Source organism: Onychomys torridus, chromosome 3, assembly GCF_903995425.1.
Source record: "Onychomys torridus chromosome 3, mOncTor1.1, whole genome shotgun sequence".
NCBI classification, from domain to species: domain Eukaryota; kingdom Metazoa; phylum Chordata; class Mammalia; order Rodentia; family Cricetidae; genus Onychomys; species Onychomys torridus.
This window is the reverse complement of record NC_050445.1, coordinates 108,430,468-108,453,443: the sequence shown is the minus strand read 5'-3', so window position 1 is coordinate 108,453,443 and position 22,976 is coordinate 108,430,468. Positions and strand designations below refer to the sequence as shown.

General features: G+C 51.5%; 1 protein-coding gene across 4 annotated transcripts in view; it reads left to right on the top strand.

The window, feature by feature from the left end:
- Window positions 1-22,976, top strand: part of Slc41a3 (solute carrier family 41 member 3) — a 53,659-nt gene that overhangs the window by 14,913 nt on the left and 15,770 nt on the right. For 3 of the 4 annotated variants that reach the window (XM_036181465.1, XM_036181466.1, XM_036181468.1), the window contains 5 exons: window positions 8,609-8,716; window positions 10,014-10,085; window positions 18,638-18,782; window positions 20,370-20,516; window positions 22,236-22,380. In XM_036181465.1, the coding sequence (XP_036037358.1) occupies window positions 8,609-8,716; window positions 10,014-10,085; window positions 18,638-18,782; window positions 20,370-20,516; window positions 22,236-22,380 (617 nt within the window). Of the gene's footprint in view, window positions 1-3,206; window positions 3,607-8,608; window positions 8,717-10,013; window positions 10,086-18,637; window positions 18,783-20,369; window positions 20,517-22,235; window positions 22,381-22,976 lie in introns of those variants that run through there. The other variant, XM_036181467.1, reaches the window with a different exon arrangement.

The window sequence follows — 22,976 nt, the reverse complement described above, 5'->3', positions numbered from 1 at the left end:
ATTGATTGCTCTCCCTCTCCTCCTGTGCGTTTCTCCACAGTTGGTGAGTTTACTCAGGAAATGGCCATTTCTCTCTCCTGTACTGATGAGAGCATTTCAGGGAGCCGATGTGTATGACTCAGTGAGTTCTGTTTGGATGTGTGACCCCAGGCTGGGGTGGCCTTGTGGAAGGTCCAATGCCAGCATAAAATGCTGGCATCTGTACCTGAAGATGGCTCCTTCCTGGGTTGGTGTTCAGCAGCCAGCACAGCACCAACCTGCAGGTAGAGCATGAGACTCTTAATCTCAGGGTCATGGGTGCGAGCCCCACCTTGGGTGCCAAATGTAGTTGTAGCCATCTTGTTAAATAAGAAACACAGAGCCAATTGCAGAGTTAAAAGCTAAGAGGTCAGAGCAATAGTTAAGAGCTATAAACCTTACCCTTCACTGCCACTGCTGTTCCTCCCCTACTTCCTGTGTTTTTCCTTTTTATAGACTTTCTGTTCTGCCTTCTCATTGGCTGTAAACCCAACCACATGACCTCCTCATCACCGCCTATCTGTACAGACCTCCAGGTCTTCTATGGTTGGTATTGAAATTAAAGGCGTGTGTCTGCCATGCTGGCTGTATCCTTGAACAAACAAAGATCCACCTGGCCTGGCCTTGCCTCCCAAGTGCTGGGATGAAAGGCGCGCCACCACCGCCCAGCTTCTGCTCTGGCTTTCTCTGACCGCAAGGCAACTTTATTAACATAGAGATAAAATCACATTTCAGTACAAATAAAATATCACCATAGGATTGTCTCAATCCAGCCAGTGCCGGACACCAGTGGCATCTGCAGCTCCTGTCTCTGCTGTTTCACACTGACGCATGTGTGTTTAGATCCAGCCAAGCCACAGGTCACAGGTCATACGGGGGGCTGCCTGGGGGGATGGATGCTAGGCATGTGCTCTCCTACTAGACTACTCCTCTGTGGCCGGGAGGGATGGGGAGAAGGGTGTTTACTTCTTGAGTGTTAGTGCACATTGTGATTGAAGGAAAGCCCTCCTGGGGCCTTCAGTTCCTCATCTGAAGAAATACAAAAGTAGGGTGTCATATGTTGTGAATACAGTAGGATGTCCTGCCCACTGAGCGGGCCATGACAGGGCTTCGTAGAGTGTGGTCAGGAGTGACTTCCTTGCTCCAAAACCACAGCAGGGCTGCCCGGAAAAGCCCTTTCTTGGGAAGAATGGTTAGGTATTCCTGTTCATACGTCCATAGGGCCATCATGGTGCTTGCTTGCACCTAGGAATTCTGGGTAGGGAGCTGTGAGGCTCTGGCTGGAAACTAGTGGCACTCAGAGACCAAGAGGCACCTCGTGTGGCTACAAGGCCAATCACTATTGAGGCCAGCCAACCGTGTGAGGAATTTAACATGACAGAGGGTTCATAAGAGGTTCCTTCTGGGTGTCTACCGGAAATGTGTACTGGCACAGAGATGGCTCAGATACGGCTGTCAGAAGGTGAGGCTTGCTTATGTGTCACTCATGTGTGAGGGTACCTTCTTAGAACAACCATGTGGGTTGCTGATATGGAAAGCACGTTTTGGTTGTTAGGGGAGATAGGTGAGGGACCACAGGGTCATGACTGAGACGGTTCCCTATGCTGGAGCTGAGGGGAGAGATGGGAGGAGGCTTTGAGGACAACAGATTGGATGTAGGGCTGCAATGAGGGTGTCTGGGCTCAGCTTGCCTTGCTGGCAGATATTCACTGAGGTTTGACAGAGGCACTTTGGAAGAAACTACCATGACAAATGAGTTTAAGGTGCTTGCTCTTGAACAGGAAGCTGAAAGGAACAGTCTGGAAGCGTGGAAGAGGCTGGGAGCTGGTGGAGAGTCTGGGCTGGTGGAGAAGCTGGGGGCTGGTGGAGAGGCTGAGCTGATGGAGAAGCTGGGGGCTGGTGGAGAGGCGGGACTGGTAGAGCGCTGAGCTGGTGCACCTGAGATGAAGAAAATCTAGAGCGTGGACAAGGTTCTGGGGTCCAGTTCCAGGATGCTGTATGGCTCAGCATCCCAAGCCTGGAAGCTCCTCTTGCGCATTCACTCTGGTCACTGATCTTCAGTTTCAGCATCTCTATGGCAATGCCTGTCGGGCCTGTGCAGGTCCTGGCCCAGGGTACCTCACTCATCTGCACACAGCTTCCCCATGTTGCCTGACCTCTTGGCTTTCAAACATGACTGTCCCAAGAGACAGGCAGGCCCAGAAACTGCCCCATGTGGTGGCTTCTCCACCAGGAGCTATAGGCTAAGCAGTCTGGGCATGTAGGGGTGGCCCACCAGAACCAGGACTAAAGTTTACAGCCTGCATGTCTGGCCTTGTGACAGGATTAAAACCGCCACAGACGAGCAGACGAGAGTGAAGATGTGGTGAGGCTTTCTGGGGCGGACGGATTGGGGGACAGTTAGTTAGGGAGGAAGTTCTGCCTAGGGAGATAAAGGGGTTTGGACTTGAGCAGGGGATGAATGATCTGTGAGAAGGAGGCAAGGTGCCCCAGAGGGTGGTGTGGTAGGAATGGGAGAGGGGAGGCCAAGACCCAGAGGTGGACCCTGGGTTAGTGGGCAGTCAGTCAGACCTTCAGCTTGGGGCCTTTGCTGGTGGAGACCTCAGTTTGTATTCTCTCAGCCCTTAGGCCTAGAAGTGCTCTTCCTGGCCCATGGCGTATACAAGGGGTACCCTCAGCATCTCTAGACTCTAATGTGGCCTCCCAGCCAGACCCCTCCCCCTCTAGGCCAAGGGTGGGGCTCGGCAGAGCCTGTTCAGACGTGTTAAGCAAAAGCAGTCTTTGAGGGAAAGCAGGACCACAGTGCCTCTGTGAGCGCAGCCTCAGACTGTGGCCACAAGGCCCTGGACACTGGCATGGAGATGACTACAGGAGTTGATTTCATCTTGTAGTCCCACAGAGTCCCTGACCTTGCAGGATAGAGCCCCCTACGTGGGCCTGGGTGAGTATGCCTGGAGCTGTGGTCTTGTGCCATTCTTGGCACATGTGCAGAGGGGGATGCTGACCTCTGCGTGGGTGCTTACCAGGGCCAGGCCTATGTGGGCTCTGTTCCTGCCCAGCCTGGCTAGCGTGGGCTGGACTATTGGACACTGTCAAGGTCGCCGCTGAGGGATAGCGAGCCTCTCTGGCAGGCTGGCAGAGGGAGGTCCCAGCAGATACACAGTGCACTCTCCCTCTAAGGAGAACCTGACCAGTGGAGTGAACAGAAGACACTGGCAGCCTCCGGAATGAGGCTCTGAGCAGGTCTGGCATTGTTTTCTCTGGCCCTCAGCCAAGGGGCTGTCAGGGACCCACTGTGGTGCTTCCTGAAAAGCTTCTGTCTGTGTGGCCCTCTGCCGAAGAGAGCCTTGGTGGGCAGGGAGGAGAGGCCGCAGGCTCGACGGGGGCCCAACCATGGTCGTCACTCAGCTCAGCCTTGAGTTCCGTTTTCAGGGCAAGAAGCTTCGAGGCTTCAGCTGTGAGCTCACCCGCTCCCCTCATGGAGTCCTCCCCGAGTCCGTCCTCACCACCACATGCCAGGTCGCCATACCCATACTGTTGTCGGGCCTGGGCATGATGACAGCTGGCTTGGTGATGAACATTGTCCAAGTACGTACTGGGCTTCAAGGGAGAGGGGACAGATAGGGTCCAGGGAAGGAGCCAGGGGACTCCCAGTGGGCGGCAGCTCTGAGCTGGGTCCAGCGTCAGCAGTGCTGGTGAGGAGGTACATTGGGCTTCCAGCATCTTAAGAGTTACAGCGATGGCATTTGAAAGCCCTCAAAGGCAGCCTGTGTGAGTGAGCCCACAGCAGCCTCCGTCTCTTTCCTGCCGCTGAGTGTAAGCCTATTGCGCAAGGCTACTACTCAGTACAGGAGTCTTTAATGGCTCCCTGCCTCAGTTCCCCCTTTTGTAAAGCAGGAAAAACGAGAGTACCTGCCTCTCTGAGTTGTGAGCACCAGGTGCCTGAGTGCATGCCTGCTGGTCTCTGTGGTCTGGGTGATGGACAGAGCTGAACGGACAGACCCACCTCTCCAGAATCCCCATGTAGCTCCTTCAGGGTGGAGAAAGGTACAGAGCTGGGCATGGGAGTTGCATATGCCCCCAAATCTCCCTGGCAAGAGTGGCAGTCTCTATCTGGCAGGGTTTTTTGGAGGGAGACATCCTCTCCCGCATTTGCAGGTACCCCGAGCCTGTATTGTTGAGTGATTTCCACTGTCTGTTACCTCCAGCGTGTGTTACGGAGCTTAAGGGTTGCTTTAGGAAAACTAGACAAATTGTCAGGCATGGAGGAAAGATGCCCACCATAAATTATCCTGGCTTTGGAAGCTGGAAGTCTGAAATCAAAGTGTTGGCAGGGCTAGTATGATAATTCAGGAAGGCCATCTCCGTGTGTCTCACATGTGTGTGTGGTGGCGGTGGTGCTGAGGACAGAATCATGCTAGCTGTGCACCGTACCACTGAGTTCCACCCCAGCCCCAACACTGCTGCTGTTGTTTTTAAATCTTCAAAACTACATTTAATTTTCAACCCATGTGTGTGTCTCAAGTAGTGTTTCCTGTTCCTCCATGTACCCAGCATTTCTTCTACAGTGGATACACAGTGTCTCCTTGGGGACCTGTGTCCAACTTCTTGAGGTTGGAGGGGGTGTCAGTAATTCCAGGACACTTGGTCTCTGCTTGTTCACCTCAGAGAATGGAACACTGGGTCTTCAGAATTCTGGGATCAGCCTGTTCCTAGAGAGTTTGTGCAACCTTCTTCCATGACGTCCTCTGCCCCTACCTGAGGCAGCCATGCTAATCCTCAGAGACTGGGCCTTTCCAGACTGCATGAGGTCATCTATCCCCAGCCTGCCTGGGCTCCCTCCCTCCTCAATGCTTCATTTGCTGTAGGCTCTCGGAAGGCTTGCTTGTCGGTCAGTCAGTGAGGACTGGGCAGCGGGTGGAGGTGGTGAGATAGCTCCTTCCTCCTGCAGGTCAGAGGTCTTGAGAGGGAACAGGACGGGACCATTTGAGTGGGCCTTGAGGACAAGGTGGCTGTTTCCACATTGCATTCTGTGGGAAGGAGCGAGCTCCAGGCAGCAGGCTGATGAGGTCTGTGGATGTGTAGGAGTGTGTTTGTCAAGAGAGGGACAGTGGTTGGCTACTTGTGAGGGCCTCTGTCCATTGTGCCCCAGAGCCGGAGTTTGATTCTGTTTAAAGTGAGTGCTGTCTTTGTGTTACTGGGGTCCAGCATGGTCGTGTGCAAACTGTCTGGTGCATACTGCATGGTGAAATACAGATGGAGACACCAGCCTAACTACCGCCTGCCTAGCCGTGCTGCCCCGCAGGCCCCCCTCTGACAGCCCATGCTGGTGTTTGGCTGTGCGTGAAGTGTGATGCTGCCAGCCACATTCTTGAACAAGTTTAATGACCCACGTTGGGTGTATCCTCAGGAGTGGAGTTGGCAGTGCAGGCTCAGAAGCGACTGGGTGAAGTGATTATATTTATGTCACAAAGCTCAATCCTGGCAGCAGTGTCAACAATGTGGGGAGGAGAAAGTAAGTAAGGGAAGCACTCTCCCAGTACCACAGGCTACCACTGCTGATAAACCTCACCCGCGCACACACAGCCGACCCCACCCCTGCATCAGGGACAGATATCTTTAAAGTCTTGCTTGAGAGGTTAATAGCACAATTTACAAGTTAGGATAACTTGAAGTCAGATTGGAGAGGATAAAGGGTTAAATCCTGGTGGGCAGAACAGGAAGTGAGTGGGCAGGAGCGGGGACAGGCCCAGGGGCATCTGCAGGAAGGTCAGAAGTCTGGAGATGGTAAGTTGAGGTTCCAGTGTGGTCAGCTTGCAGCCATAAGGTGGGTGGGATGCTGGAGATACAGATGAGCCCAAGGCTTCAGTCAGCCCAAAGTGGATATGGCATTGAAGACATCAAAAGAAGCCTGGATAAAGTGCCATCCTAGAGCTGGGTGATCGGTGGCATCACCATTACCCCTTTTGCCACATGACTTAGTCTGTCCAGCGTGCTGTAGAGCACTAGAGGCCAGGCGGTGTGCTCCACAGAAGTTGACATTGTCATGGCTCTGGAGGTTAGAAGTCTGAGATCAGGTGTTGTCAGGGTTGGTATCCTAAGCCAGTAATGCCATGTTTTCCCTGTGCCCACATGGTCACCCCTCTCTGCACATCTTACCCTAATCTCTGTTTATGAGATACCAGTCTTGTAGGACTGGGGCTCACCCATTCATGACCTTCTTAACTCAGCCTCTCTCTGGGGACCATACCTCTAAACATTTGTATCTGGAGATCCTGGGAGTTAGGGCTGCAGTCTATTAATTTAAGGATGGTTATACTATTTAACTAGTCTCTGTTGACATTGTCCCAGCCTGTCTACCCTCTTGTCCTATGATTCCTGACATGATCAGTTGTGGCTTAAATCTCATGGTCAGGGCTGGGGTTATAGTCCAGCATAGACTCTTCTAGCTCATGCTAGGCGCTGGCTTCCATCCCCATCCCCATCAGTCAGTTCCGTGGCCAGAACTGACTCAGCCCTAACCCTAGGTAGCACTACCAGCAAGAGCTAGGACAATGGAATTAAGTCTCCCTTTCTCCTTCGTCTTCAGGGTGCTGCCCTGTGGGGAAGGTGGGCTGGCTGTTGGAAGTAACTCCAGCCTTAAAAGAGGTGTAAAGAGAGAGGGGAGTCCAAAATGAGAATGGGTCAGGACTTGAAGTGGGACCGCGGTGGAGTCATTAGGGAGACCAGCAGGAAACTAAGGTAGCAGCATCATGAAGGGCAGGGAGCAAGTCCAGAGTCAGGCTTGTTCTGTGTGCACTTGGTCCTCAGGCTGTCCTACCCAGGGGAGGGGGTAGCAGACAGAGCTAGAAGAGCCCATTCACACATGGCAGGTCACTGAGGCTTCAGGAAGACAGTACCACAGCCAGGCTGCACTGAGCCATGACATACCACTGAGCTGTGTGTGATAGGGAGGCTGGAACTTGGTCAGGAGTTCCTGGGACTGAGAGAGGGGAGAGCTTAAGGAAGAGGAGGTGTGTTAGTTCTCCTTGTATGTGGTAGGGAGAACGTGCACCAGGCTGTGGGGGAGGCAGAGGAGGGTGGATGAGGGCTAGAACAGAGCACATGGAAAGGACGGGGTGTGTCAGACAAGCCTGGCCGGGGTAGGAGTGTGTGTGTGTGTGTGTGTGTGTGTGTGTGTGTGTGTGTGTGTGTGTGTGTGTGGTGGTGGTGTGAATGTTACGTGCCCGAGGAGGGGTGCACAGGGCTGATAGGCAGCTGCTCGCAGGCCTGAGGCCCCTGCTGCAGCAAACAGGCAGTAGCTGGACTGATAAGGAGGGCCCCTGCAGGTGGGCCTCTGCCTCCAATGCAGTCCTTCATCTGCAGGCAGGAAAAAGCTTGTGTTTCTTAAAGGGCTCATGTCATTATTATAAAAGATCCAAACACATGGGTAAACTTTGTCGAATGCAAAAACATTTGCTAGAAGGAATAAGTTATGAACGTGGTAAAAATGTTCAGACTTAGTACTAAAAAGCTATGCACATTGAGACCACATTTTGCTCCTACACAGTCAATAAACACAGGGATAAGACATGTGGAACCTCTGACTGGTCCTTTCCCTCCACGCCCCCAAGAATCCTGCTGCCTGGGGGTGACTCCTGCTCTCCCCAGAGGTGACATGCTCATGCTCCTTTAACTGTTCCTAGCTAGGGGAAATGAGGACTAGAGGCTAGGCCTCCTGTCCCCTGCAGGAAAGGAAGAATTTATCTTTAGGCCTAGAACCTAGAACCCTGCAATCTCAAGATCTTAATCCACAGAGGTCATACTTAAGTCAGTGGGTATATGAGGGTGGTGGGGAGGTGGTTTCCATCGCCACAAATACCTCCTCTCTTTCCCAGGTTTCTTGAAATATTCCAGCTACTCTGCCTTTTCAGTTTTTATTGTTTTTATGTTTGAAGGAGATGCAAGGTCTCCATCAAATTGTCTTTTCTGTTTTGGAAAGCCCAGGGCCCATCAGGGTGCTGGGTGGTTGACTGAGACCCTGACAAAGTGGCCCACCAGCTAGTTTTGCAGAGTGTTGCCAGGCCTCCCAAATTAAGAGAAATAACTCTGAACTGGTGACACATTTCAATTTCTACAAAACTGTTGTTGCACACAGAATTCCCACGTCACAGTAAACAGCACATTTTCGGGCTGGGCCAGGCTGGACCTCTGGCCTCCATTCTAGCCCTGGAGCTTTCCTGGGCTCTATGGATGGGAGGCAGGAGGGAGCTTGCTGGAGGCCACTGCTGCTGATTTGACTAATGATATTTAAAATGTCTTGTATTGTGTTTCATTTAAAACCATTTAGGCTGGGCATGGGGTGGCACACCCCCTTAATCCCAGCACTTGAGAGGCAGAGGCAGGTGGATCTCTGTGAGTTCCAGGATACCTGGAGCTATGTTGAGAGACCATGTCTCAAAAACCCAAAAATAAAGTATAAGCATTTAGGACATGGCTGGGTCTCACAGGTTGATTCACAGGGGTACAAGGTCATGACTGAGGTTCTCTGTGGACATCTGCAGAGCTGTGCCAACAGTATGGCCTCACCTGCTTATTCTTTCTCACCCAGCACTGGTCAGTGTTCCAGGAGGTTAAAGATCTGCTGACGTTGGTGCCGCCCCTGGTGGGTCTGAAGGGAAACCTGGAGATGACATTGGCGTCTCGGCTCTCTACGTCTGTAAGTGGCAGCTGCATGTCTCTGGTCACCTGCAGTCTGGGGACAGGTTGTTCCCTTCATTTAGCCTCTCTGCAGTCCCCACGCACACAGGCTGTTCCGGTCTCTCCCCCCTGCTTTGTATGCTGTTTTCCATGGCTCCCCTGAGCTGGTGAGGGACCAGCACAACGCCCTGGTGCTTTCATTTCTCCCGCGGCCTCGGTGTCAGTTGACTTTCCTGTTCGCCAGAGTCTGCATGCCGCTGCCTGGACCCCAGGCCACACACTGCACACATCCACATGAAGGTGTCTGTGGGCAGTATAGGTTCATGGAGGATTCTGGGGAGGGAACAAGGAGGGGGTCTCAGCTACCTGTTAACCACCTCCGTTCTTCAGGCCCTTCCTGTCTCCCGTCATTATGGCTGTCTACACTTGGCTCTGTGGCCAACCCAGGTCTTGCCAGCTCTTCTCGCCCATCCCAGGCATCCCCGTGGTGGTTTTCTTTCCTTCCTGTTAATACAGAAGGTTTTTCCCTTTCGTGTGAGAAGGGCAGTAGCCAGAAGAAACACAGTATGTTTAAGGGCCTGGGGAACGAGTCCCAAAGCTGGTGAAGGACCGGGGATGAAGGCCTGCGATGTCCGTTGTTCACTGTGAGGTGTCAGCATTCCCAGCTATAATTATAGTTTCTCTACAAAAGAGGCCAGAGCGGCTGAAGAGATGGCTTGGTCCTCTTCCAGAGGACCTGGACTTGTTTCCTGGCACCCACGGGGAAGCTCATAACCCTTTGTAACTCAAGTCCCAGGGGAATCGGACACCCTCTTCTGGCCTCCACAGGCACTACACATACATGGTGCAGACTTAACGCAGGCCACACAGCCAAGCACAGAAAATTAAATAAGCAAAACCTGGGAGGAAAAAGAGTCCAGGTCAATTCCTAAAAGGCAGGGTGCATTTGAGGCTGGAGACCAAGTAAGCAGCCAAGAAAGCACACTGTTCTTGCAGAGGACCCAGGTTTGGTACCCAGCACCCATAGTGGGCAATTCACAACTGCGTGTAACTCTAGCTCGAGGAATCTGACACCCTCTTCTGGACTCCTTGGGCACCTGCATTCACATGTTCCCATATTCACACACAGACACACATAATACACATAATTTAAAAGAAAATAAATCCTAAGTGGGAGCAGGTCACTGTCTACAAAGCCAAGTGGCCTAATCTGCTCTGAGTTCTGACTTGTCTCCCGAGACAGAGGCTGGCTATGCCCAGAGGACTGGCTTCTCCAGCCCTGCCACACTGACGCTGCCTTTATCTCTGTGTGCCAGGCCAACACTGGGCAGATGGATGACCGCCAGGAGAGGTACAGAATCATCAGCAGCAACCTCGCTGTGGTTCAGGTGAGTGCTGGAGCATCATCCATCATTGCCTCCCCTTCTCCCTCCCGCATGGGTCTGCAGCCATGGTGCTTTCTGGGTAATAAGGGGGAGTCCATGTGGGCCTTGTCCCTGTACTCTGGACTGAGGTTGGAGGACATGTATCTATTATGTCCACCCATCTGTCCACAAGACCCTATCTGTGGCATAGGGAAGATCATCACAGGGAGCCACCATACCTGCTTGGAGATGCCTTCAGGTCTGTGGTCCCTGCAGCCTCCTCACTACCTGCCTTCTAAGCCAAGTCCTTGGGGGATCTGATGTCCTCAGCATTTGCCATGCCCTGCGTTTCCTAGTGGCCTTTCTCCCACATTTAAACCAACACCATGTTTCCCCGGGTCGCTGGTGTTCCCAGGATGGACATCCTCCAAGTTTGCTTTCTTCTAGTGATCTCACTTAATCTTTCGGGGACCTGAGGGCTGCTTCCTGCCTGGAAATTCTCCCCTATAACCCCTGCTCTTCCTCTTAACCTGTCCTATCTCAGCCTTTGCTCCTCTCACACCGTGCCTCCCTCTGCCAGGCCCTCTGTGGACTCAGTTCTGTCTATCTAGGCCTTTTCACAGTAAACTGAAGCCAGCGTACTCAAGGCAGGAACAGATGAGGACAAGACAGGCTCAGGCAAGAAGGAAGGCTGGACATACAGCTGGCTCTGTGGGGACTGTGGTCCAGGGTCTCTGAGCTTCTCTGGTAGGCAACTCCTGTAGCACAGTGGATGTGGACTGAGGTCAACTGGGTAGTCCTGGCCAGGGCTGTGTATCCTTGTCTGTTAGTGACACCTATTCTTCCTGTCATCCAGGTCAGAACCCTGCCTCTCCCAGAGGCATCCCCCAAACATCAAGTTAGAGCTGGTCTCATCATCCCCTCCTTGCACTGGCTCTGCTGAAGGCACCAGCCTAGCCCCCTGCGGTGCGGGGGTGCTGCCTGGGAGCTTTTCTGACTTAGTCAGGTTGCTGTGATAAAGACTATGACGAAACGTAGCTTGAGGAAGAAAGGGTTCATTTCATCTTACAGTGTATAGCCCTCACTGAGGGAAGTTGGAGGCAGGAGCTGGAGCAGAGGTCATGGAAGAGCACTACTTATTGGCTTACCCAGCCTGATTTCTTATACAATCCAGGACCTACCTTCCCAGGTGTGGCGCCACCCATAATGGGCTGGGCCCTCCCACGTCAATCGTTAATGTACAAAATGCCCCCATGGATTTGGCTACAGGCCACTCTGATGGAGGAGGCGTTTTGTCAGCTGAGGGTCCTGCCTTAATTGCTGTTGGATTGCTGTGAAAAGTCACCATGACCAAGGCAAGAAAGCATGGAACTGGGGGCTTGCACCCTCTCCTTCTCGGGGACAGTGTGTGTACCACCCTTCAGCCCTCTCCCTGTCCACCCTGCCGTCCAGCAGTTTCAGAGGCTTAGTCCATTATCAATACAACAGCTGCACACAGGAAGACATGGTGCTGGAGAAGTAGCTGCGAGCTACATCCTGATCCTTAGGCAGAGAGAGAGAGACACTGGGCCTGGCATGGGCTTTTGAAGCCCCAAACCCATCCCGCCCTGCCCCGCCCCCAGTAGCACACTTCCTCCAGCAAGGCCACACCTCCTAATCTCTTTAATCCTATCTGAAAGTTAATTTCCTGGTGACTAAGCATTCAAGTATCTGAGCCTGGGGGACCATTCTTGTTCAGACCTCCACAGTTTCTTTTGTTGACAAAAACACTAACCAGGTCCACGTTCCTTCAGGAGGCCGCTTTGCCACAGGCAGAGCAATGGGGTCAGTCAACACGCCATAGGCTGATCCCTCTAAAACTCTGAGTGGAAGCAAGCCTCTCTAAGTTGATTGTCTCAAGGAGTTTGTTATGGCTAATGGAAAGCTAACTATATTCGGCCATTTCCCAGGGAGGACTGGTCCGTCCCACCTGACCAGGTTGGAAACCAAGTTACCCTGTCCCCCAGAGTCGCATTTGAATCGAGCCCTGTTTCTGCTCCTCCCTCCCTGCCCATAGGCCAGTAGACCTGTGCCTCTTGCAACTGCTTCTGTTTGTGTGGAAAGCCAGCGGATACCCCCTGCTCCTGGCTCTGCGGCTCCTCTGTGTAGAGGAGCCCTGCCTCCCTCAGCAGCCCTGTGTCCTGCTGGAGTGGTTCCCTCTTGCTGCGCTCTCCTCCGTGCATGCTGTTCTGAAGCAGATTGAATACTCACTCTAGTCCAAGCTCTATGCTGCCCCCAGGTGCCACCCCTCAGTCCTCACCCTCTTGAGTGAGTGTGTGTGGTGTGTGTGTGTGTGGTGTGTGTGGTATGTGTGTGTGTGGTGTGTGTGGTATGTGTGTGTGTGTGTGTATGTAGTGTGGTGTGTGTGTGTGTGTGTGTGTGTGTGTGTGTGTGTGTGTGTGTGTGTGTGTAGCCCTCCAGCCCTCTCCCTCTTGGTTACAGTGGATGTGCCTCCCACCCTGCTGTCCCGGTCCATGTCCTCTCTTGCCTTTCCGTACCTGGGCTGAATCTGACGGGCCAGAACCAAGCCTGTGGCTGAGTAGCTCAGAGATTAAAGCAGCATTCAGATCCATAGCAGGGGTTTCCCATAGAGAGCTTCAGGACTTATGAAGCCTTTCTGGGTCTGGCTAGACTTACATTGTAGTGGATTATTCTTTGAGCCAGTAGCTCACTAATAATGACACAAGACTTCATATTAATTACGAAAGCCCAGTTTGTAGCTTAGGCTTGTTCCTAACTAGCTCTCATAACTTAAATTAACCTATTTATATTAATCTATGTTCTATCACGTGGCACTATCTTTCTTCCATCTTGTACCTCCTGTTTCCTCTCTGCATCTCCTACATGCATAGATTCCTCTTCCTCTTCCTTTCTCTTCCTGGAAATCCCACCTAAACCTCCTGCCTATCTATTGGCCATTCAGCTTTTTATTACACCAATTACAGCAATACACCTTTGTAGCAGGAATCTTTGAATCTTTTGTTTTGTTTTGTTTTTTTCCGAGACAGGGTTTCTCTGTAGCTTTGGAGGCTGTCCTGGAACTCGCTTTGTAGACCAGGCTGGCCTTGAACTCACAGAGATCCACCTGCCTCTGCCTCCCGAGTGCTGGGATTAAAGGCATGCGCCACCACCGCCCAGCTGTAGCAGGAATCTTAACAGGTCTTATTAATAAAAACAAACTCAAGCCAGGTCCTGGGGTGAGTGCTGGAAGATCAGAGAAGCAGAACAAGCCACAGCTATCTCACCAGCAACAGACCTTCACACAGTGTACAGATATCCCACCACATTACATGCTGCCTCAAATGTAGCTTATATATGATATGTTCCCTCCATTTTAAAAGGGCTTAACTTTGTTTTTGTTTTTTTTTTTTTATAAATATCTTTTTTAAAGATTTATTTATTTATTATGTATACAGAAGAGGGTGCCAGATCTCATTACAGATGATTGTGAGCCACCATGTGGTTGCTGGGAATTGAACTCAGGACCTATGGAAGAGCAATTGGTGCTCTTAACCTCTGAGCCATCTCTCCAGCCCAAGGGCTTAACTTTGAGTCGCAAGTCATCGGATAAATTTCAGAGTTGGACGTTTAAAACCTTGTATCGTGTTCTGTCATTTAAATATGAAACCAAAGGTGAAATTTTAGAATAATTTCTAGAGTTATTTGACAATTTCTCTCATGTGTTCAGTGTAACTTGAGCATGTCCATTCTGTTTTCACCCACACCTTCCTGAACACCACTCACACATCCCTCTCCTCTTCATGCCCTTCCTGCTCGTTTGTGGTGTCCCACTGAGTCCAATCAGTGCCGCCTCCCGGAACAGTGACTGATCTTGTTTGCTTGACCTCGGGCTGGTGAACATAGCTGCAGTGAGTTCATGAATGCCGTACCCGGAAGGTGGCATTTCACAGCTCTTGTCCTACCCTCCTGTTCTGATGCTCTTCTGTGACGTTCCCTGAGCCGTGGGGAGGCTGATGTCCATGTCTTAGTTAGGGCTGAGCACTAAACAGTCGTTTGTTCTCAACATGAGACTTCTTTTTAGTTTTTAATTTTATGTAGATGGGTATTTTGTCAGCATGTGTATCTGTGTGTTATGTGCATGCCTGGTGCCCATAGAGGCCAGAAGAGGGCATCAGATCCCCTGGGACAGAATTACAAACAATTGTGAACACCATGAGGGTTGCGGGAATTGAACCTGGGCCCTCTGCAAGAGCTCAAGTGCTCTTAACTGCTCTTAATCATCTCGCCAGCCCCTCAGTGTGAAATTGTATAACTTCTCATGGTGTGTGGGGACTCCCCAGAGAGACTGAAGATAGCCACTGAGTACCCTATGCCAGACCCCCTACTCCCTTGCTCTGTCTCAGGAGCCATAGCCTTGTAGCTGGAGAGTTTCTCTCCGGGTCCCACCAAGCCCCCACAGTCCCACAGCCCACTTATAAAATAATGACTCAGATGTTTATATTACTTATAAACTGTATGGCCATGGCAGGCTTCTTGTTATCTGTTCTTCTATCTTAAATTAACACATTTCTATAAATCTATACCTTGCCATGTGGCTTGTGGCTTAATGGTACTTTACACCCTGCTCTTCATGGTGGCGGCTGGCAGCGTCTCCTGACTCAGCCTTCCACTTCCCAGAATTCTCCTCTCTCTTTGTCCTATTCTATATTTCCTGCCTGGCTACTAGCCAATCAGCGTTTTATCTATCAATCAGACCAGCACATTCACAGCATCTCCAGCATAGCCTCAGTTCTCTGTAGACTTTGTTTTATTTACTAAGTGATGTTGGCATGGCTACATTCTCCTTTACATTATTCTGTTAGAAGAGCTGGAACTGGAACCCAGAGTCTCACATGAACTGGATCAGCACTCTGTTACTGAACCACATGACCTTCTATACAGTTTTAAGTGCTGTTGGTGAGCTTTTCTCCAGGTTCCACCAAGCCCCCGCGGTCCCACAACCCATGTAAAAAATAATCATACAGACACTTACATTATTTAAACTGCTTGGCCATTAGCTCAGGCCTACCATTGTCTAGCTCTTACTCTTATATTTAGCCCATCTCTGTTAGTCTATACTTTGCCACATGGCTTGTGGCTTACCGGTATCTTTACATGTTGCTTCTCATGGCAGCGGCTGGCAGCGGCTCTTCTCAGCCTTGCTGTTTCCAGCCTTCTCTTCTTCCTTGTCCCGCCTACCCTCTCCTTCCTGCCTGGCTACTAGCCAATCAGCACTTTATTTATACAGAGTGATATCCACAGCATTTAAGCTTAGATTTTTTTTCTCTAGGAAAAAAGAAAAACATTCCACAAAATAATCAAGTTGTTGAATATTGAGTAACTTGTACAAGCAGTAGAGGTGAGTGGCTGCATCCCTGGCTACTCCATTACCTTACCGGGATGAAAGTATCCCTCCAGAACTCTCTGTATTCCCCATCTTTATGTACATGCCCATGGAGACCTCTGACTTATGGACACGGAGTTCTTTTCTGACATCTCATCCTGTGATGACTTAGACTCACTGAGCAGCATGGCTAGAGCAGTGTGTGAACCACGAGCCACTCCTGTCTATTATACTACTACCCCAACTCTGTTCACATACACAAATGCTTCTCTGGAAGAGATGCTAGGTCCCTAACCCACCCTAACTCCCATTCTAGTTTATACTACCATTAGTGAACGAGGACCAGCTTCCCACGTGCTTGTCAGTACGTTTCCCCTTACCACTTCTCAGTCTCAGTCTTACCTAGTGTATAAGTCTGTTTTCCATCACTGTGACAAAGTGCCTGAGACGTGTGGAATACATGTGCGGAGGGTTTGTCTTGGCTCATTGTTTCCTAGATTACTGTTGCTATTGGGTCCATAGTGATGCATGATGGAGCAAAGCTATTTTATGATGTCCGGGAAGTAAATTAGAATGAAGGGGCTGGGACCCCACAATCCCCTTGAGAGTACTCTCCCAGTGAACTGAGATCACTCAATAAACTGCCTCTCAATGATCCACTGGTCTTATAGCTGAAAACCAGACATTGGTTGTGGGGACTCTGGTTGGGATGGTGTTGGTTAACTTGGGATTCTTGTCATTATACGCATTGCACAAGCCTCTGAGGACGTTCTGAATTCAAGGTATCAGCACAAGGCCTGAAGGATAAAGAACAGGCATTCACTAACCATATGTGAGTATTTGGGCCGTATCCTTAGTGCCAGACCCTGAGGAACTCCAGCATCCAGTGACATGCTTCCTATCATATTCTACTTAGAATCTTCCGGAAAACTAGGGGAGTCAGTTATTTTCTCCATGATTCCATGGTATCTTTTATCATCTAGGAATCATAAATTTTATACATAATATACTATATATAGGTGCTTTTTTTCGGTACTGACAATTGAACCACATGCATCTAGGTGAGTGCTCTACAACCCAGCTGTATCCCTGCTTTTATTTATTTATTTGCTTTATGTTTTGCCCAGGCAGGCCTTGGTCTGTGACCACACCTCAGCCTCTAGAGTAGTCGGTATTGTAGGCATGTGTTACCACGTCCAGCTTTGTGCTTTTCTTTATTGACTTTATGTTGTGTCTTTAAAAGAAGGCCTCTGCTGGTTCAAGATCTCTTTAAACATTCCTTTGGTTTTTGCTAGGTCTCCATGTATAATAGCTCAGCTGACCTTGATGTCTTGCTCCTCCTGCCGTGGTTCATGTGGGAACAGACATGCAGTAGTCATGCCAGGCTGCAAAACTCTTAAACAGAACATCATACATCCCTTTAGGTCACACCTTGGCGTTTAGTGTTTAAGGGTGTGAAGCAATGTGGGGGTCCACCTTTCTCCTGGTTATAGTCACTCGGTTTCCCTTGCCCTGGATATTTAATGTCCACTCTCTGAAGTCATGCATCCAGGATATCCCCTCTTCATCCCCTCTTTGCTAGCCTCGTTTTATAGAGTGGTGTCCTGTGCTCACTTTCTGGGCTCCCTTCTGGCCTGCAGTCTGAGTGTCTCTTTCTGGAAGTGCTGCCCTGCCTTTATCTCTCCAGCTTTCTATGCATCTTGATTCATATTGTACAGTTTATCTGATGTATGCTAGGAATTCCCCAGACCTCCTTCCACTAAATTGTCTTGGCTCTGCACATGTGGTTACTCATCTCTATGGCCTTTTGAGTGAGTCATCAGGCACCCTGAGAAATCTTGTGGGGCTCTGGCTGGGATCACATTAGTTATGGGGACTCTGGCTAGAATGATATTACTTATGGGGACTCTCTGGTTGAGATGACATTACTTATGGGGACTCTGGTTGGGACGACATTGGTTAACTTGGGATTCTTGTTGTTATACGCATTGCACAAGCTTCAGACCTGAGTTCGATCTCCAGAACTGACATAAAAAGGTGGGTGTGGTGTTATGATCATGAAGTCCCAGCGCTGAGGAGGCAGAGACAAGAAGATCCCTAGGGCTTGCTGGCCAGCCAGCCTCACGTGAAAACAGCCCCAGGTCCATGTCTCAAAGAATGAGGGGTGGGGGCCACGAGATGGCTCAGCTGGTAAGAACACTTGCTGCCAAGCCTGATGACCTGAGTTCAATCCCTGGGACCTACATGGTGAAGGAAAGAACCAACTCCTGCAAGTTGACCTCTGACCTCACATGTGCATGTGTGCCCCTCACTGGCCACACGCAAAATATAAAAATAGACAAATAGATAAATGAATAAGTACATAAATATATAAATAGATGAAAAACTCAAATAGGAGCCTGTGAGATGGCTTAGCAGGTGAAGGTACCTGCGGCCAAGCCCGAGGATCTGAGTTTGATCCCAGATACCCTCATGTGGAGGGAGAGAACTGACTCCAGCAGGTGGCCCTCTCACCTCCACATGTGCCCCGACCCCTCTCACAAAAGAAGTGAAACCACAGTGGACAGCTCCTGAAGAGCAATCCCCAAGAACTCCCCCTCCGGCAAGTGCACACACATATGTGCTCACCCGCTTTCCTTGTCCATAGACACCACAGGGCTCTGCCTGTGTTCCTCCATCCTTTGGTAATGGGCACCATTCCACACAGACATTCTGAACTAGGGGTCCTGATGCTGCCTCAGACCTGGGCTCTAGGTGCTGAGGGACTTAGTGGCCCAGAGCCTCATGCCCCAGAGGCAGAGAAGTAGCTGTAATGATGATGTGAGCTGGGGACAGGCCAGTTGGGTGTGAGGCAGGCATATATGTGATAATGCTGTGGGCCTGGGGGGGTGGGGTAGAGTATACACCTGGGCCAGCGAGCATGGAGCTCAGAGCCAGAGGCAGGCATCCCTCTAAGACCCTGTTCCCCACTTGCAGGTGGTATCTCACATGGGACAGAGGTAGACAGGGTGGCTCTCCATGGAGTCACCTTGGAGGGAAGTGCTGGGGAGAACTGCCAGTGTGGTCCAGGGTGAGGGGTGTAAGGTAGTGATGAGGGCCTTGTTTGATCCTCGAGGTGACCAGGAGTCAGAAGGACAGGGAGGGTGGCAGTGGCCAGGGAGCCTTCTCATGGGTCTGATTTCTGTCTTGGCAGGTGCAGGCCACTATTGTGGGGCTCCTGGCCGCACTGGCCTCCCTGCTGCTGGGCATGGTATCCCGAGAGGAGTTGGATTGGACTAAGGTGGCAGTGCTGTGCACTAGTAGCGTCATCACTGCCTTCCTCGCGGCCTTGGCCCTAGGTGAGCCATGCCCCATGCAGCCCCATGCAGCCCCATGCAGCCCCATGCAGCTCCATGCAGCCCCATGCAGCCCCATGCAGCCCCATGCAGCCCCATGCAGCCCCATGCAGCCCCAGGCCCTGGGCCTGGGTCTCTGCTGTTGTGTTCAGGGTCCCGGAGAGGTGATCCCTGAGGCTGGGCATTGGTGTGGGACTACAGGAGTCTGGAAGTGGGTGGCAAGACCTTGCTAGATCTTCAGTGTGTGTGTGTGTGTGTGTGTGTCGCGCAGAGAGCATGCGCATGCCTGAGGCAGCTCTGTTGTCCAAGGTGTGCTTGCGTGTGTGATGTGTGCATATGTATGTGTGAGTGTATGGATGGATGTGTGCATATGTGAGGTGTGTGTGTGCATGCCTGAGAGAGCTCTGTTGTCCCTTCCCTCCGCCTTGGCAGACTTCAGTTTATCGCTCCTTGCAGAGGTCAGATACCTGAGCATGGCAGCTTTCTTCATGTGTGTGCAGAGCCATGTGCAGATTGGCTCACAGTTGTAACAAGCCTCCTGCCTCAGTTTCCTAGGATTCCAGGCATGCATGATGGTTTTTAAGAAGTGTTCCCAAACCAGTGGTGTCCTTTATGGGCTTCAGTGGGGCCAGTATTGGCTCAGCTGTAAATTCAGGTGAATGTGGAGCTGGAGCTTAGAAAGAAGGTACAGGCCTCTGGTTTGGTCAGACACGGGGCACAGTGTGGCCGGTGGTGACAGCATTAGCATAGCCTCCAGAGTGAATGTAGTCATTTTTATTTTTAATTTCATTTTGTGGTGCTAGGAACAGAGCGCGGGGCCTTACTGTAATTATTTTTAGGGTCACAGGATTCTAAGCAGTATTACATTCTAACAGCCAAGATACAGAATGTTTTGAAGAACCAGGGGGGGATCCTGCTGAAGAAGGCTAAGGCCCAGCTAGGAATAATGGAGCTTGCAAGACTATAGGGTAGGTGCCCTCAGAGGGACTGAGACCCTGGAAATGGGTCGCTCTCATCTCCCAGGCCAGCCGTGAAGCCCATCACTATCTACACTTTAGTGCCCAGGGACAGCATGGCTGGGCTGCTGAGATGAGGGGCCCCCAGGATATCTCTGATATCTGGGCTGAGCCCTTCACTGCGTATCCATCTGCCCCCCCCCCTCCCCAGGACTTAAGAAATGTCTCACATAGGTTGCTCAGAGGACCCCGCAGGTACTGGAGACAAGATAGAGAGGAGCTTCCTCAGCTACCCCTGAGGCTCCTGATGCTCGCAGCATCCTTGGAGCAGCCCTCCATGCGGCAGAGGCTGAGTACTGTATTGCTCTTGTGCCAGGTGGTTGAGAGGCCAGGGGCTACCTGCCTGCTCAGGTGTGTCTTTAGGGTTTCCAGGCCACCCCTTGCCACCCTCACAGGTCCCAGCCAGTGACAGAAACTCCGGGAGGTGGGCAGCCTGCTGAGCATCCAGACTTTGATAGCTCTAAGTATTTCTTGAGTTTCTGACCACCTGCTTGACCTCTCAAGGGGCCTCTAAGCCAGCCATCTCACCACCAGCCTCCCCTCTCCTCCCCCCTCCCCTCCCCTCCCACTGCAGGAATTCTAATGATCTGCATAGTGATTGGTGCTCGGAAGTTTGGGGTCAATCCTGATAACATCGCCACGCCCATTGCAGCCAGCCTGGGAGACCTCATCACGCTGTCCATCCTGGCCCTGATAAGCAGCTTCTTCTACAGGCACAGAGGTAGGGAAGGCGTGGAGGAGGAGGAGGAGGAGGAGGAGGAGGAGGAGGAGGAGGAGGAGGAGGCCTACCCACATCACCCCAGCCTGTGTGGGAACTGGAGCATCATCCTTAAAGAAAGGAGCCAGGGTGCTGTGGAGCCCAGACCTGCAGATGGGGGTAGGGGTAGGGGGGGGGGAGTGGGGGGCACCTGAAGTCACCCAGCAAGTCCAGGGTGACTGGAGAAACTGAGTGCGGAGGGAGATGAGCAGCTCAGGTCCACAAATGTGGGGCTCTCAGTTTCTGTCCAAGGCCGCTCTGCGATGGATGTGTCTGCCCTTCAGGCTGAGGCCAGTGGAGAGTGGTGACCTTGTGGAGACAGGTGCTGGAGGGAATGTCTGGCACAGCTCAGTGCCCTGTGAGGAGGATTCAGAGGTTTGAGAAATAACCAGTGGATGCAGACGACTCGGTGTGGCCTCCACCATACTCTCTGGCCAGTCTGGCCAGTCCGGACTGAGTCCTGTCCTGTCCTGTCCTGTCCTGTTAGGTGACAGTGAGGAACCTCGGAATCAGATAAGATGACCTAGTTGTACTTTAGGCCAGACTGAGTTTAAAACAAGATTTGCATAGGAGTTAGTTATTTGCATTTGATTTGCAAAGCAAATCAGAGCGCCATCCCCCTCCTGTCTCTTCCCTGCCTATGCTCAGGAAAACAGTGGGCCCGACCCTAGGAGACAGGTCTTCACTGCCTGGGGAGTGAGTTAGCCCCCAGCTGCCAGGAGCAGTCAGGAAGATGCATGGATGTGCAGTGGGAGCTGGATGGCTCCCATCGGAAGTTATGGAAACCTGGACCGCCCTCCCAAGTGTCTTGTCCCTGAATGTTAGTGTCCTGCCTTCCTTCCGGCTCTGGGGATGGTACAGAAGCTGCCCATATTTACCGTGAAGCGCTTTGTCTATAGCTAGCCTGGGGCACCTGGGGCAGATGAAGTTGTGTGCTGTGGAGAATGAGGAGGGGATGTTCCCAATGACACCACCCAGAAAAGGAGAGTGGGACACAGATTGTGCATGGCCACCTAGCACTGGGGCTGCTCAGGAGGGTAGGAACAGGATGAAAAGATGATGCTAGAGCAAGTCGATGTTCTGTGCCCATGTGGCAGGTGGAATCAGAGAAGGAGGCTGGGAGGTAGCAGAAGCGAGTGTGTTTTGAGGGCCTCGGCTCTGGGTGCGTAGCACCCTGACCTCCTAGCTGGAGGTGACTCTGGGATATGAGTAGCAACCAGGCCAGCCTGATCCATACTCCACAATAATGTGGACTGTCTCAGCCAGGAGAAAGCTTCCTCCCAACTCTGCCCCTGCAGTTATGTATCCTGGTAGCTGCTTCTTTGCTCCTCTGGGCTTTTTTGGTACCTCCGAGCAGGGCGATGAAGAACTGTCATACACACATGCAAGGCTGCCACCTGCTCAGACCCTGGCCTCGTGCTGTGTACTGTAGCACTGGGTAGGGAAGCCTGATCAAGGTTCTTGACCATTGCCAGGGCATGAGAGAAGTGAAGGGCTGTGGCAAGATAGAGAGGAGCTTCTCCAGCTGCTTCACGGTTGCTCTTTGGCTGTGGAAGGACGGCCCTCTAAATGGCAAGTGCCTTGGTTCCAAACTTAGCCTCTTGATTGCCAAAGGCCTCACCCCAACCAGTGCCCATATGCCAGCCTTGGCCATATGAGCTATTTATGTCTGTTTTCCCTCAGAAACATGGTATCTGACGCCGCTGGTCTGTGTCAGCTTCATGGCTCTCACCCCTCTGTGGATCTTCATTGCCAAGCAGAACCCACCCATCATGAAGATCCTGAAGTATGGGTGGTTCCCCATCATCCTGGCTATGGTCATCAGCAGGTGAGCAGCGTGGAACAATGACCCCTCCACTCTGTGACGGAAGCAACTTCAGGGAGGGAAGGTTTATTTTTCTCACTATTTCAGAGGGTTCGGTCTGTGATCATTTGGTCATGTGCTCTTGTGGCCCCAGGAGCATATCACAGAGAAGTGCTGTTCACTTCAGAGATGACCAGGACACAGGAAGAGGCCAGGCCAAGATGCAACCTTCAGGGAGTCACTTCCCTAGTGACAACCTCCTTCTAGCTAGGCCCCCACCCCCTGCCTTTTACCACCTCCTCACAATGCCAGGTGGTTAATCCATCAAGGGATTGATCCATCCAGAGTCCTGATGATTCATCATAATCAAATATCTCTGAAATGCCCTGATAGACACATGCAATACTGATCACCTGGTGATGCTAATCTGGTCAAGCCAACAGTCAAGGTTAACCATCACAGGCCAGGCAAGGTACCACACACTCTGGAGGCACAGGCAGGTGGATCTCTGTGAGTCTGATGCCAAGCCTGGTCTGCATAATGAGTTCAAGGCTGGCCAGGGCTACATAGTGAGACCTTTAAAAAAAAATAGCCCTGACCATCTATCCCTTGTCAAGTTT